Here is a 16,676-nt window from a genome sequence, read left to right as displayed (position 1 = left end):
AAAAAAAAAGGTAGGCCTTTAGTCAGTTTTATTATATTATTGTTTTTAATTCTCTACAGATAACATGCCTCTTATTGCTTGTATCCTACTTGAAATGTTATTGGGAAGGAGCAGTCTAATTTTGAGGATATGTAAGGAAGAATTGCAGAAAATCAGAAAGAGTTAGAAAGAGGATGCTTTGGAAAGAGAAGGATAAATAAAATGTGGTAGAAATGGTTCTTTGGACTGATTTTGGGAAAAGGCTAATATGGTATTTGCAACATTCTTCCAGTGCTCCTCTCTTCATATCGTGTCCTGCTTTCAACTCTGGACTCTCGGGTTCAAGTTCTTGTTTCATAGTGCTTTGTATCTCTGCACTTGCAACTCAAGTGAACTCAGACAGCTAGCTCAGAACTGATAATAATCAATAGGAAAATGTACTTCACTCTCATTTATGTGTTTTCACTTCCAGTGTGATAAAATATCCACCCCCTTGGAGCTGCAAGAACTATTCCCAAAGGAAGTTTATAAGGCCGAGATGCCTTCAAGTTTTTCTTCCTTTTTTGATTTTACTGAATAGACTCTTTAAATACTGGCCAGTAGCCCGAGGTTTTCAGCTCTGTCATCAGGATACACCAGTACTTTGTCTATTGGAGTTGGGTAACAGCTGTTGTTGCAACTGCCTGTCACCCACACTGATCCAAGCCTGAGAGGCCGCGGTCACTGAGGAAATCTGTCATTCACATGTGTTGGAGCTCTAGGGGGGTGGGAGAAGACAGGTTGAAAGATCCTGTTCTTGAATGTCAATAGCACCAAGTAGGAATTTCTATCAGTCCTGAGACATATAACCAATGTTTAGCACCTTCAAAGAGAAATAAACCCTGTTGAAGTAGTAATTTGTACCTAGTTCTGTCTTGATAACAATAGTCAGGTTGAGTCCGTCTAATTTGTCTATTTTATCTATGCTGCAGTTCTCAAAGTATGGGCCACAGACTAGCAGAATCAGCATCACCTGGAATCTTGCTAGGACTGCAGATTTTAGGGTCCAACCTCACCTCACTGAATCAGAAGCTGTGCAGGTGGCCCTGCAATGTGTGGTCTAACCAGCCCTCCTGCTGATTCTGATGTAAGCTCAAGTCTCAGAACCACTGGGCTCTGTTGCATTGATTGGTTCTAGCCCAGGCTGTTCATTAGAATCATGTAGGGGAACTTTTAACAAAATTCTAGTTCTTTTTATTAAAATCTGCAGCCCCATCAGCAGATTCCAATGTAATTAGTCTGGGTTGGAGCCCTGGCATGAGAAATTTTTTATAAGTTCTAGTGATTCTAATGACAGTTAAAGTTAAGAATCATCATTCTATAGCAATCCAAGAAGGGGCTCTCTAATTTAAGTCTTTGTGATAAATTCAAAAATAATTAAGAACAACTTTATGCATTTTACTAGAGTGTTAATTTAGGCATGCCTTACACATAATAAACCACAAATTATGTAAAACTTAAGGAGGTGAGGACTTTTTTGCCATTCCCCCCCCCCACTCTTATATCCTGAGCACCTAGACCAATGCTTGATACATAGTAGGCGCTTAAATTACTATATGTTGACTAAATGAATTAATTAATCAGTTAAAGAATGGGGTCCCAATATCCTCACAAAGGAACCAGTAAACTCTCTGAGCTGGAAGAATGGTCTCTGTTTGGGGCTGGCATGGCTTCATCTTCTCTGGTTCTGTGGATTCTCTAGTCCTTTGTTCTTGCCTCATGCCCATCTGTACGCCAATCTGTACCAGGATGTCCTGTCTTGTGTCAGGACTCACTACTGTTTGCAAAAATTGGTCTCTGCTTATGCCTTTAGCCAGAATCCCCACTGAGTAGAGTCTCTCTGCCAGTGTAGTTAGAGGGGTTATGATGCCCTTCGGTGTGAATGTCTGCTTATGAGATTTCCATTTTCGCTCTGGGCAGGCTTCTCCCCTCCATTTGAGAGGTGCTGGCACCTGGCCCACCTCTGTTATGATCTGTGCATTCTTCCCTGCTGGGGTACCCTGTGGCTAATGGAGGGGTATTCTCCACTTAGTAGGAAGAGCAACCTCCTTTGGAGTGGGATTTGAGTCAAAAATGAATTTCCCAATAGGCCGAAACAGGTTCCCCATGATGCTACTGCTGAGACACCTCTGGCAGTAGTGCCTCTGGCATGTACCTGTTTAAAGATTTCTTGTACAATATCAAGTAAGCCACATGACTTAAACACTCAGTGGCAATTTTGTTTATAAACTGCGTTTAGTTCACTGGGGCAAATTACTTCCCTGAAAAATTTCTGGGGGGAGTTCAATACAGGTTAGAGTACCCTAATTAAGATATGTCTTTATGCTGTTTTGTTTATTGCTTAATTTGCTTTTTTTGGGGGGGGGTTATTTTTTTAATTATAGAACTTGCCACTGTTGATCATTCTTCAGAAATTCCCCCCCGCCGCCCCCCGTCGGTTGCTGTAGCTTCTTTATTAGGTTAAAGTTACCTGTGACTCCAGAGAGGAGAGAGGTCAAGACTTTATACTTAATATTATTTCCCAGTTCTAACTAAAGTCTCACTGAAGCCAAGGGAGGCTGTTACTGCAGTTCAAGGTTCTTCCAAACCATGTGCATTTGTATACTCATTTCTTAGAGTGCAACACATACATAAGTCTCCTAAATGATAGATAAATTCTCCATTTCTACATGAAAGCTTAGCGTCCCTTCAGCCACACTCAGGCCTGGATGCTTAAATAAAATCCTTTTCAGATTATTGTTAATGCTGTGCCTGATTCTGCAGCAGCTGTTGCTTTTGAACAGTATGATGCCTCTCCTCCCCCAAGAGAAGTTGAAAATGCCTCTTCTGCAGCACTTCCAACCTTTGCAGACTCAGGGAGCATAACATAGACTGAGAAATGTACCCAAGGTTTCTGTTTGGGAATTCAGTGCACAACTTAAAAACTATTGAGTTTAGCCTCTTTCCGACATTGACTTTCACAGCAACCGTTTAATTTGGAGAAAATCTGCTACCTCAAATGGCTGAAAGTATGTATGTGGAAAATTTTCCAAATGATTGACTTTACTGTGTTTCTATTTTCTTTCTCCATGAATATGTGAGTATTTGGCTTCCTCCCAGGAGTTTTTCTGCATCACTTTTCTGTAGGCAAAGAAATTTTTCTATCCAGAGTAGGAGAAGAAAGAAGCACCGAGACTTTCCCCTTTTCAAATGAAGTATTGTTTGAGTTTAAGCCATAGTATCTGTGAGAAGGAAGAATCTGAGTATATCTCCTGTGTCCTTAAGTTCTCCCATGGCAGATCTTTAACATAGTCAGAGTAACCTTGACCATCAATTTGGAGCCATTGTGGCTGTGATCAGCTCTGGCTTCCTCCAGTACTGCCCTGTCCGCTGGCTCCTTGTTTGTATCAGTCTTACTGAGGGGGTTGTCTCCACTCCCTTTGTTACTTACTTTTTTTTCCCCCCAGAGGTGTTTAGGAGTAAATTTAGGAACTTTTAGTAGTATTTTTTTTTAATTTTTTTTTTACTTTACTTCTCAATACACATTCTAGTTGATTTTCGTGCCCCTTTACCCATTCCTCTCCACCCCTCCTCCCCCCCATCATATCTGTCCACTCGACATAAATAGTTCAAGGAATTTTTGTGGTTATTCTGTCTTCTTCCCCCCCCCTTTATTTGTTTGTGTGTTTATTTACTTATTTAATTTCAGCTCCCACAAATAAGCGAGAACATGTGGTATTTCTCTTTCTGTGCCTGACTTGTTTCACTTAATATAATTTTCTCTAAGTCCATCCATGTTATTGCAAATGGTAGTATTTCATTCTTTCTTATAGCAGGGTAGTATTCCACTGTGTAGATATACTAGTTTCCTTATCCATTCATCAGATGATGGACATTTGGGCTGGTTCCAACTCTTGGTGTTGTTAATAGTGCTGCAATAAATATTGGAGTACAGGTATCCCTTCAGCATGATGATTTCCATTCCTCTGTGTGTATTCCCAGCAGTAGAATAGCTGGGTCATATGGTAGATCTATCTGCAATTGTTTGAGGAACCTCCATACCATTTTCCATAAAGGCTGCACCATTTTGCAGCCCCACCAATAGTGTATGAGAGTTTCTTTTTCTCTGCAACCTCTCCAGCACTTACTATTCTCAGTCTTTCGGATGTTAGCTATCCTAACTGGAGTGAGATGGTATCTCAAAGTGGTCTTGATTTGCATTTCCCAGATGCTGAGTGAGGTTGAGCATTTTTTCATGTGTCTGTTGTCCATTTGTATATCTTCCTTTGAGAAATGCCTATTCAGTTTCTTTGCCCATTTTTTAATTGGGTTATTTGTTTTTTTGCTGTAAAGTTGTTTGAATTCCTCATAGCCAAAGCAATCCTGAGCAAAAAATAAATAAATAAATAAAGCTGGAGGCATAACACTACTTGACTTTAAACAGTATTACAAAGCTATAATAACCAAAACAGCATGGTACTGGCATAAAAATAGACACACGGATCAATGGAATAGAATAGAGAACCCAGAAATCAATCCATACGCCTACCGCCATCTGATCTTTGACAAAGGCAGCAAATCTACATACTGGGGAAGAGACTGATTTTTCAACAAGCAGTGCTGGGAAAACTGGATGCTCATATGCAGGAGAATGAAACTAGAACTGTACCTCTTACCATATACCAAAATCAACTCAAAATTGATTAAAGAATTAAATATACATCCTGAAACAATAAAACTCCTTAAAGAAAACATAGGGGAAACACTCCAGGAAGTAGGAGTGGGTACAGACTTCATGAATAGGACCCCCAAAGCATAGGCAACTAAAGGAAAAATAAGCAAATAGGATTATATCAAACTAAAAAGCTTCTGCACACCAAAAGAAACAATCAACAGAGTAAAAAGACAACCAACAGAGTGGGAGAAAATATTTGCAAAATATACATCTGACAAAGGATTAATATCCAGAATATACAAGGAACCTTTCTTACTTCCTTACCACCCACTAATTCCCCAGCCACCTCTCCACTGACTGCTCAGGACAAGATCACTAGTGACTCCCTGTTATCTAATCCAATAATTAATTTGGATTATAATTGATCTTTCTGTAGCATTTGACATTGTTGATCCCATTTTCATTAGCTGCATAGGACCATTTATCCTCCTCATTCCCCATAATAGTTTCCTCTTCTTCTGTCCCTCTCTTTAGTGTTGTTTCCTTGGGAATTGATCCAAGGCCTACTTCTCTTACTCCACACTCTCATCCCAGATGATGGTATCTGCCTCTGTGGCTTCAATTCCATTCAATTGATAAAGATTCTCCTCTTATTTCTCCAGTTCAGATCTTGTGGTGACAGGTCTATGTCCCAAACTGAACTTGGTTCCTTCTCTTCCTTGTTTCTTTGAAGTTCCCAATCTTAGGGAGGGACACCATTGTTCACTGTGGAAGACAGGAATCTCAACTTCTAGTCTCTTTCCCTCTCCCATAAACTAACATTTCCTATTTATTTAATTTCCTACATATCTTTAAGATTCATGCCTTCTCCCAATCTCCCACTAGTCCCCTTCCCCCTGCCCTAGATCAGGAAACCACCAACTTCTGTCTTGATCACTCTCTCTGGTTTTGTCTCCTTACCCTCCACCCTCCCTATTATAGGAGAGAGACTTTCTGATCATCACATTTACCTGGTCACAGGCCCTCGTGCTTGCAAAACTCCACAATCCAGCCTCTTGGCTTTCCAGCCACAGCTCTTGGCACTCCCCACCTTATATTGTTCACTTTTGATCGTACTGATTCTTCTTCAGTTCCTCAAACATACCATACTGTCTCAGCTCTGGACTTTTGTATTCTATTTTATTCTGCCTGGAACATTCTTTCTATTCTCTCCCCTTCTACTTCCTTTCAGATACTCCTCTGAAAGCCCAAAGTCTGGCAAAGGTGCTTCTCCATGGCTTCTGCCCCACCATTTCATCAGAGCACAAGCCACCCTGAAGATTAATCCCCTGGGTCTTTTATCCCCGTTAGATTGTCAGTCCAGTGAGGACAGAAGCATGTCTCCCGTGTTGACGTTGTACCGCCAGTGCCTCATACAGTGCTTGATGCATGGCAGGTTCTTGATAAATATCTGTTAAATGAATGAACAAGCCTCAGAGTAAACTACAAGTTTCTTTCTCACTAGTCAAGTTTCCCAGACTGGAACAACTATTACTTTTCCACAAAGCAGACCAAAACTTTATTGCAGACAAAGCAACCTATAAATCCCAAAGGAAGAGAAACTTTTGAAAGGTTCTGAGAATTAGCATATGGTAATTGTCAAATCCCAGGATATCTTTTAATTGAACCTTCACAGTAGTTCACTTAGCTTGTACTCAGTGCTTAAATTGAGTAGAACCTCATCAGGGAGGTTGTACCATGCCTTAGTAAAAAATGGAGAGAATATGAGAAATATAGCTTTCCATGACATGGAGGCATGGAGAAAAGGGAGCATTCTGGTCTGTGGGTTCTTTAATTCATGTGTCTTGACCGTACTGACTCCCTGATATTGGAGATGATGGGAAGGATGCCCACGGCCATCAAAGGACGTTAGGATTTTCTTTCTAAATCCCATTCTGGGTTTTGTATTCCAAAAAGATCTATTGCATGCTTGCCTCCTTTCCTCTCCCTGTGCTTCTCCTTCATTGCCAACCTCATGAGCAACCTGTGTGTAAACAGTATTCCTCCCCAGGAGCATAGCGTCCTAAGGAAACCATGTGACTGCTGGGCTCAGCCCAGCAGTGCTTTCCTGTCTGGAAGGCGGGGCTCTCTCTATGCTCTCATCCCTCTTCACCTCTCCAAATCCTAATCCTTGAGGCTTGGCTTAGATGCTGCCTCCCTCATGAAGCTTTGGCTAAGTCCTACAAGTGTCTCCCACAACCCAGCAAGTGGTCCTCTCACCTTTCTCCAGATCCTCAGTGGCCCTTATTTGTACCTTTCTCAGGGCACTGTATACCTTGTTTAGTTCTTAGGTATGTCTTGGTGACTTTATGTTAAACTATAAACTTCTTAAGGGCAGAGTCTTTTTCTCAGTGTGTCCACACTGTCTCACACAGGATTTGGCACACAGTAGGTCTTCATAAGTCAGTGAGGTGAGTGAAGAGATAAAGGGGAGAGGGGAGGAGGAGAGCAAGTGGTTAAGTACAGAGGGGTTGGGAGAGTGAAGGGTGGGCTTGTGCTCCGAGGTCAGTCATCCTGGGTTTGAATTCTGGTTCTACCACTTACCGGGACAAATTACATCATTTGTCTGTGCCTCTATTTTTTTTATGTAGAAAATGGGATAAAAAATGCTACCCCAACATACAGTTGTTGTGAAGTCTAAATGAGCTAAAACATAAAGCACTTAGCATGGACCCAATGCATAGTGAATACTTGGTGTAAAGTAAGGCAAATCATAATTAAAGCCAAAATGTTTCATTATTTTAGTTATTATTTTAGTTATATTAAGTTTCCATTTATGTTGTCAGAGCTAGGGCTCAGATCCTTCAAACCCATTGTACAGACTGGGTCACCAGACTCCTCACACACCAGGCTGGGTCCCTAGACCCCTCACATGCAGGTCCACGCTAGGTAATTGGGAAAGATTCCAGGAGCTGTTGGCAGATGACATGAGCTCAGTCCTCAGCTTCCTCAGCAGCAGCAGCTTACAGGTCCAGTAGCTTACAGGTCTGGCAGTGGCCTTGCAGAAGGTCCCGGGACACTAGCAGCAGCAGCAGCAGCAGCCTCCAGCAGCAGTAGCGGCCTTCCCATGGTTCCCCCCCACGGGGGGCATCCCAGGGGTGGGGGCCCTGTGGATCAGAGCCACTCATCCTTCATACTTAAGTCCATAGCCCAGGACACCTGGGTGCACATGTGCAATTACATTAGACGATAACCAAGGAACACCTGAGCACACATGCCTATTTACATCAAATGCTTGGCAAGATTCTGAGCATCTGAGGGGCCCTGACCATTTTCCTATATTTTCCCAATACTTGGTAAAAATCAGAATCCATAATGTAAAGGATCCAAGGTAGGTACCTCCATGGAAAATGCAGGTGTGCATGCTAAGGGCAAACAACATTTGTGACTATGTCACAAGGAAAGTTAAATCTAAACCGTCAATAATGAAAGACAGAGGCAATAGCCTAATACTCTCCTAACAACCCAAGTACCTCTGTTTTTGAAAAGATGAACTCATCTCTGTAACTCAATAAAAGAATAGCTTGGGCAAGAAGATGGTAAGGGAGGCTGCCCGAAAAAAGGCAGCAAAGGACAGCCAAATGAGCTTGGGGGTGTTAAATCGGTATTTAAATGTGCCCTGTTCTAATATCTGATGATTTTAAGGGGCATGGAAATATAATGCTAAGGGAAAGTCATGTTTTTGCTGCCATCTACAGATGTCAAAGTGCAATTTTTAAAGTTTAACACCCACACACACCCAACTCAGAAAGTGACAATATATATAAAGTTTAGCTTAAATTCTAGTAAGTGAAATAACGGGTATATTACTATAGCAGTTTATTTTACTTTTCTTTCTAAAATATGTACATTTAATCAATAATGTAGCCTTTGTAACATCTCAAATTATTTTAAAACCTTTCATCAGAAGACTGCTGTCATAACTCAAGAGTGGGCCAGGTCATCTGTTGGGATAGATTAGCTGCAGCCGTGGCTGCCGACAGACAGTCTGAGAGTTAATGAGATGATTTCAATGAGGAGTGAGATGCACTGGATTTTACCCCTACACTTTCATGTATTTCCCTGGTTGTTATTAAAATTACTGTACGTTGCATTTTATACAAGTGTATTTTATTGTTTGGATATGAGAAATCAGCCCCAAACAAGGAAAATCAAAATATGACAGTGATGTCAACTCTGAGATGCCTTCTGCACCTTTGCTCTTATCCACATACTCTCCAAGATTATTATGATGCTTCTCCAACTTGCCTGTGCATTACTTTTAAAGGATTAAATATAGACAAGAATTACTGGAAAAGCGTTTGATGGAGAAGAAAGAAGTGGCCCTTCGGGAAGCGCATGAAGAAGAAGAGAGAGAGAGGCGGCTAGAAGCCCTTAGGAAACAGGTGTTTTTAATTTGGAAATTTTCATGGGTGGTTTTAAACAAAATGTAAGTGCTCTCAACCACATTATTACTGGGGCTTGGTTCATGACATCTGCTATATAAAAAGGAGCTTTTCCAAATTGGGACACTGATCTTCATTCCTGGGAGTAATTAGATTTATGTTGAACCATTTCCAGTTTCTCAGTGTATTAAAAGAACTTTTATCAGCACCTTTTAAAAAGCTCTCCCAATATTTAGATGTGTCCATATCACCTCTAGTTTATTAGCTGAATAGTATCCACTTGCAACAGTGAAACTCTGCATCTAGTGGACGGATTCTATGGTCCTCAAAAAAACTTGGCAGAGCAAGATAATCGTCTTTGGGGTAGGAACCTCTGCTTGGAAATATTCCACAAACACGTTAAGAACCCCTTTTTACAAACACCCTTTTTGTGGAGAAATAAAAGCCTCCCATTGCCTTGTAAAAGTAGGCAAAAGTAGATGACACATTTCCCAGGTAACAGGAAATGGCTCTCTGGTTGCCCTCCTATGTCAGTGGAAGCAATATGGTGTCGCGCATGGATAAGAACTTGGCTTCTAGTGTCCTCCAAGCCTGGGACAGCCTGCTTTGGTACTCACTAGCACTGGAAACCTAGGTCTTTTACTTAACCTCCCCAAGCTTTATTTCTTCATCTGAAATATGGGAATAATAATAATAATAATAGCACCTGCCTCATAGGTTTGTAGTAATGTAAGTTCAAATTTGTTGAGTATTTACTAAGTAAAAAGCCCTCTTCTAAATGCTCTTAGATATTACTTTTTAAAATCTCTACGGCACCCTAGTAATACCTATGGAATAGGTATTGCTAATATTCCTGTTTTACAGAAGAGAGAGCTGAGGAGGCTTGCCCCCAAAGTCACACATCTGGTAAATATCACACCTAATTCAAACCAAAGAAGTCTAGTTGAGTGAGATGATATAAATGAAGTGTAAATGCTGTATACAACTATTCTATCATTGTCTTCTTTGGTAAAATAGATTGTAAAGATAAATTCAAATCGTAGGAATGTAAGTTCTGGTCAGCCTAGATCCTAGAAATTTAAATTATTCTTAAACTCCTACTAAATTTGATTATTTAATCATTAACAAATAATTATATACCATGACCTTCTGGGGGTGAGACAATGTCATTATTACAAAACACATTCTTGTTCAAATATAACTTTGATAAATACAGTTCATATGATTAGAATAACTTCCATCTGTGGACCTTTTGAAAAAGGAAATATTTGTGCCCGTTATCTGTAATCAGTGTTTAGAACTATAGTATAAAATATTTTAGCTAGGAAACCTATAATAATTAAACTATGGTCAGCCCTCAGTTATTTCATTACAGTTTCTAAATGGCATTAAAAATGCCATTTTCTTCATGCTCATTCTTGACTTTCAGAATTAACAGGCAGGTGTTACTAATGGTGCATATAATTTACAAAATTAGTGGATTCTTTTCATTAAGATGCAGGTTTGAATTATCATAAAGGACAAGGGCATTTGGGTTATAATGACTCTGCAGTTTTTCAGTAGAAAGGGTAACAATGGTTTATAGCAGTCCTTGGAAATCTAGTTGCCTGATGCAATGAAAATTCACATATCTTGCCCAATAATGTCAACACAGTCGACTTTACCCATGAATGATATGCTCTAGATTCAGCTTAATCAGATTAAGCTTTCTAGAAATCTTCATGGGATTGTTACTGTTGCCATAGATTGCTAGTGGTTAAAAAATGAATGTTGTTTTACTTTTGGTTACTTTCAAGGTGGTTGAATATGTAGTTTTTCTATATAAGATTTCCTATGACTTCATATCAGCAAGATAATTTTTTATCTGAAATTAATCTAAATTGTAACTATTCAATCAATAGCAAATAATTATTTACCAATGGCCTTTTAATATTTTGTTTTATGTTGTTGTAACTCTTTTGTGGATCTCTAGACCTGGCCTGGATTTAATATTCTTTCTGCCATTTCTTCTTAGGTTTTATCTTTAATAAAATTTCTTTAATGGGCATTAACATTAATAATGTTACCCAGAAGATTTAGCTTGTACCTTGTTCCTAGTAGCTATGCTTTCTCTTCTTTCAGGTTGCTGTTGTTGCTCAATTTGATCCTTTTAGAATGATGTCAGATACAATGGCATCGAAAGCTAGGACAGGTATTGAAACTGAAGAATTTATTCTTCAAAAGCCACTCTTCACATTGAATACATACAGTGAACAGCAGGTAATTATGGGAATTAGCATGATTGATGCAAAAGCTATGATGATGATAAGAACTATAGAAATGTGTGTTTTGGGTTACAAATTGTTGTCAATATTTACATTTGAATACTAGATGGATTAGCTTAATTTTTTACTTCTAAATGATAGCAATAATTACTGCAAAATTCTTAATATTGTAAAATAGTTAATAGGTAACCATAGAATAAAACGGTTTACTTGAAAATGTTATAAATCTGTCATTAAAAACTATTTTTGAAATTAAAAATAACTTTATAAGGTTTTATTTGAAAGTTCTGTGTTAAAATTTCATTTTGTTTAAATTTTTCTGTTATATTAATACTTTATATTTAACTTCATAACATAAATCCTATGAAACAACTGATGATACTGATAAGATAAGACAAAAAAACTTTTAGAAATTAAAATAAACAGAAGATAATACATCAGAGCTAAGGATAAAATAAATCATTTTCTGTGAAAAAAATGTTAAGGGGTTATTTAACCATTTCTAGGAACTTAGGATTCATTTTAGTCTGTACCTGTAACTGAGAAGAAGTTTAAAAAAGAGGTTTTAGATGGATGGATTGAAGGGATAGACAGTGGAAGGAAGGACAGATGAATGAATGGCTATCACTGAAATTAATGGAAAAAGTAGTTAATTTTACAAAACTAAGGACAGAAGCTAAATACTTATTTATTTAAAAATCAGGAAACTTCATTCATTTATCCATTGCCAAATAAATCCAATGTATCTCTACTGTGTGTTGCGTGCATGTTTTGGTGGGGAATAAAAAGATGAATAATTTATTCATTTATTAATTGAACAAGTATTTATGGAACATATACTATATTCTGGCTCTGTGTGAGGTACCTGGGCTATATCCTGAAAAAGAGAGATTGGTCCTGTCTGGAGGAAGTGAATAGAAAGCTGGGTTGGGAGGAAAAGTAGCATGAACAGAAATTAAGCTGCATGGATGAGATCAACTCTGTAATGGAAGAGGTCTAAGGGCTGCAGCAGCAAGGGGAAAGGGACAGATGGTTAACTCCAACTGCAGAACTTCAGAAAGTGTCAGAGAGGAATCTTTTAAGCTCTATCTTAGTTAAGGATTTTTGGCAGCAGTAACAAAATTCACTCCAGATGGGGATTTACAGTAATAACAAAAAAAATAGGTTGGGGGGGATCCATAGAGAGAGGGACTAATTATTAGGATGCCTGGGTATCTTCAGATACCAGATGTGAAGTCAGAAGCAGGAAAAGTCTAAGGTAGCTGGGCTGCAGAAGTAAGAGAAGAGGGTAGGACAAGGCCCTTCCTGGTACGTCCTCATTGTGAGGTACATAACACGTGGTATGGGACAAGTGCTGGAGATGAGACTGGAAACATGATTTTGGGTCTGACTGTGAAAAGCATAGTAGGTCTTGCTACTATGGCATTTGATCTTTATCCTGTGAGCAGATGTGAGACTTTGAAGCAGGTAAATTTTATAATTGGATTTATGTTTTAGCTGTGTGTCCTGAATAGAAAATTGGAGGGGGTGGACGTGGGGTGGGGTGAGGTCCTTTTAAGATGACAGAATTGGTGGGGGTGGGGGTCACGCATGGCTCTGACTAGAGGGGGAAGGGATAAAGAAAGCAAGGGTGATTCCAAGCTAGACACCAAATCATAGTGGGAAGAGACTACATTTTGGATTCAAATCCACATCCACTATTTACTGGCTGGGTGCACTTGTGTAAGCTATTAACATCTTCATGTCTTGTTTTCTTCATCTGTAATATAATTATTTGCAAGGTCCTTGTGAGGATTAGAGATAATAAATGTCAGCTGCCTAGAGTAATGCCTGGTACCTCATAGTGATTCAGTAAATTAGAATTATTAGGTAGAGCTGCCATTAACCATATAAGAATGCAGAAGGAAAAAGAGACCTAGGAAGAAAGAGAATTTGTTTTGCTCATGTCCTGTTTGGGGTGAAGATGTCTAATACTGATTGGCTGCTTCTCGGGAGGGGAATTGGGGAGATGGAAGTCTGGGTGAGAGAGAGATCTCCATTTCACTTGCTATCTATTCAAGAATAGAATAATTAAAATATTTAAATCTCACAGCCCTGGAGTTGATGAGAAAGATGAATCCTGGAGATAATTTGGGTGTCAGTAGCACACAGGTTGAACATAAATCCTTGGTAATGGACGGGAGTGACCAGGGAGAATATATTGAAGAAGAGAAACCTGGGTCTAAAACCTGGTTGCTTTTCAGACAAAAATCTCTGTATTATTCTTGAATTCATACTCATCATTGCCCCTAACCTTGTGTCTGGTTAGTTGCCAAGTTCTATTGATTCTTCCCTTCATAGTGTTTCTGACAGTTATCTCTTCCTTGCTACCAGCCAAGTGTAGACATTTATTACTTCACGTTTAGACAATTGTAGAAGACTCCTAACCACTCTCCCCACCTCCATCTCTTCTTTCCCTGCCACCTTCTTATATCCTGAACTTAGAATCAGATTCATCTTTCTGCGCAACTGCGATGATTATATTACGTCCATGCTAAAAACAAACACAACTCCAGTAGCCCCTCAGACTCCTTGGCACGGCCTTCAAGCCTTTCAGATTCAAGTCCCAGCCTGAGAAGTGTCCTTTTCCAGTGTTCCTCAAACACCCAGTGCTCTACCTAAACTACCCTGATCCCAGATTGACCTATTTCACTTCTGTGTTTGTATGTGCCTTCCTTTCTTGTTAGATCTCTCTTCCTCCCCCCTCAGCTTTATAGAAGAATAAGTTGGACTTTAAGGTTAGCTTATTGCTCCTCCTTACCTGAGATCATCCTCATCCCATCAGCACTAGGAGATGCGCCTACTTGCTTTACTGCACTTAGAGCATCTGTCTCATGTTTCCATAAACTGTAGTTATCTGTGTACATTCTTAACACCCCCATTTGTCTAAGACCTCCTTGAAGGTCAGGCTGCTTGCAGCAGCTTATTATCTCATTCTCTAGGGGGACTTCAAGTCCATGTAAAATGCCTCATTAGGTAAAATCCACGTGCGGCCACCTTCTTATCATTGTGAACAGTGTCTGTTGACATTTAATATATTTGTGGAAAGAGGGGAAGAGGAATAAGGTCCAATCAGCCATAAATGAAAACAGAAATTGAACTATTCATATGTCTACACCCACTTAGAATCAGATTGATGGAGGCATTTTCTAGTTCTGTTTGAAATAGAAATCCGGCCTTGGAAGAAAAGTTCTATTGATTTTGTTTTTCAAGTAGTGGCTTTGAGTTTAAACTTAATTTACATATTGCCAAATGATGGAGAAATTAAAATATCTGTTTAAAGACAGATGCACGAGGTTGTGGGTTAGATTTATTTTAATCAATGATTTCCTGTATTTTATAATTCCAGCCAACAATAAATAATAAATAACAATACTGAAAGTAAGCTTTTTTTTTAACCTCATCTTTTAATAATTTTAATGCACTATATTTTGACTAATCTAGCATACAATATTCTATACATCCTCTTTTGGAAACCACTGATATACTGGGAAGTGATAATGCCAAAAGAGCTTTGGACATTTTCAGTAAAAATAACTAGAATATAGTCACTGTAGTCTCAAAGTTTATTGTCATCTATCCATTTATCCAGCGAAAACAAATTATGCGACTTGGGAAAATATGGAACTAAATGATAAGATTTATTTTATTTCAATGAATTGCTATTTATTTGAATTGTATTTTATTTCTACAGATAATTTCTGACCCTAGACTTCGATTTGAATTAGCACTTCGAGAAGCTGGACTTCATAAAACATTGTATGCCAAAGAAATATTACCAAAAATCAGCCCTCAAAAACCTCCAAGAAAGGATATGGAGTCTACTGTATTTAAAATCTAGAGCTTATCCTCAAATCCTCATATAGATAAACAATATTTTTCTTTGAAAGCATTTATATGAATAACAGTAATTACTGCTTTCTAAAATTTTTTAAAATATCAGACATGGAATTCATGGCATCTATTAAAACAATTTTGCCTTTCTTTTATGATTCTTAGAATTTTATGCACTATTTGTTATATCTTTAAGTTATATTTGATAGTACCAAATTTCCAAAAATTATGAAACTTGATTATGGCACATATGATACATATACTATCATTTAGTAAACTGAACGTTGGAGGTTCTGGTATCCCATGAAAAGAGCTCAAAATAACCACTTTTTAGAATTATGAATTATGTAGCTGCTATCTGCTAGTGTTCATTTCTGCATGTTATTTCAGAATTTGACTTTTTAACTATGGAAGCTTCATTATCATTAATATTTCTATTATTTCTTGATTATTATAAGAGGAGACTGAACCTTTCTCTAAATTTAGAAACCAATTTGGTACACCATGTTTACTGCAAACCAATCATCCAAACAATTTCATTTTGCAAATTAGCCCTTAAGAACAAATTAGAAATTAGAAATAGCATTTCAAGCATGGGAATAACTATTTGGGTTTGGAAAAAAATATATTTGCATGGTTGTTAGGAAGAAATATTTGAATACTTTGAACACTGTCAAAAGTTCCAAATTATCTGTTAAGTATCTAGATGATTTTATAGAAAGAAACATTTCAAATAAAAGTCAATCATAAATTTTTTATTATTTCTCAAAAGTGGTTATCCAATCAGAGTAGCATCTCAGCGTTGTTAAAAGTTGCTGTTGTTGCTGAAAAGAAGTCTACACCCCTTTTCTCTCTATTGTAGCTCCCTGCCATTTCCTACCCACCTCTAGCCTGGGGGTGTAGTATTCCCACGGTTATTGGAATAATGTAAAAGAAGACAAAGACCAGTCTGACTGGTGGAATTTTTGGCTTCATGATTGTCCCGAACATCATGGGAATAAGAAATACAACAAGTCCAGCCCACCAAAATGAGCCTTCACAAAAGATTCTATGGGCAAAAACCCTTACTATATTTCAAATTCATTCTAATACGCTCCCATCTCAGCCTTTTACATCATCATTACATCTGATAAAGAGAGAAGGAAGAAGTCTGTAACAACAGGCAAGAAGAACTGAGCATTGGCGTTTATCTTGAGGGTGTCTCCCGGGGTCAAAATGTCTCTTTATGGGCCCTCAGTTTGCTTGATGTGAAGTCTCAGACCATAAACCCAGGAAATCCCTTCTAAGTCAGAGCATATCCTGTCTACAGGCAAGACACTGAGGCTGCTCAGAGTCCATGGGTCCTTGACAACATCAACATCCGTACTGATGTCCAGGGGATCACACTCAAATTCCAACTGAGTATTATCTCTTTTACACTTTCCCAACGGTCAGACTAGTATC

General features: G+C 38.6%; 1 protein-coding gene across 1 annotated transcript; it reads left to right on the top strand.

The window, feature by feature from the left end:
- Positions 1 to 8,980: 8,980 nt before the first annotated feature.
- Positions 8,981 to 15,989, top strand: LOC103608986 (coiled-coil domain-containing protein 148-like). Its single transcript, XM_008593368.1, has 3 exons — positions 8,981 to 9,096; positions 11,218 to 11,355; positions 15,094 to 15,989. The coding sequence occupies exons 1-3, from the start codon at positions 9,016 to 9,018 to the stop codon at positions 15,238 to 15,240; spliced, it is 366 nt and encodes a 121-aa protein (XP_008591590.1). The 5' UTR covers positions 8,981 to 9,015; the 3' UTR covers positions 15,241 to 15,989.
- Positions 15,990 to 16,676: the final 687 nt, after the last annotated feature.

The sequence above is a fragment of the Galeopterus variegatus genome, unplaced genomic scaffold, assembly GCF_000696425.1.
Source record: "Galeopterus variegatus unplaced genomic scaffold, G_variegatus-3.0.2 Scaffold9050, whole genome shotgun sequence".
NCBI classification, from domain to species: Eukaryota; Metazoa; Chordata; class Mammalia; order Dermoptera; family Cynocephalidae; genus Galeopterus; species Galeopterus variegatus.
This window is presented reverse-complemented; position numbering and strand designations above follow the sequence as displayed.

Coding starts and splice junctions, on each gene's coding strand:
- LOC103608986 (XM_008593368.1), top strand. CDS start 9,016: ATGGAGAAGAAAGAAGTGGCCCTTCGGGAAGCGCATGAAGAAGAAGAG. Junction 9,097..11,217: donor TAGAAGCCCTTAGGAAACAG/GTGTTTTTAATT, acceptor CTCTTCTTTCAG/GTTGCTGTTGTTGCTCAATT. Junction 11,356..15,093: donor ATACATACAGTGAACAGCAG/GTAATTATGGGA, acceptor TTATTTCTACAG/ATAATTTCTGACCCTAGACT.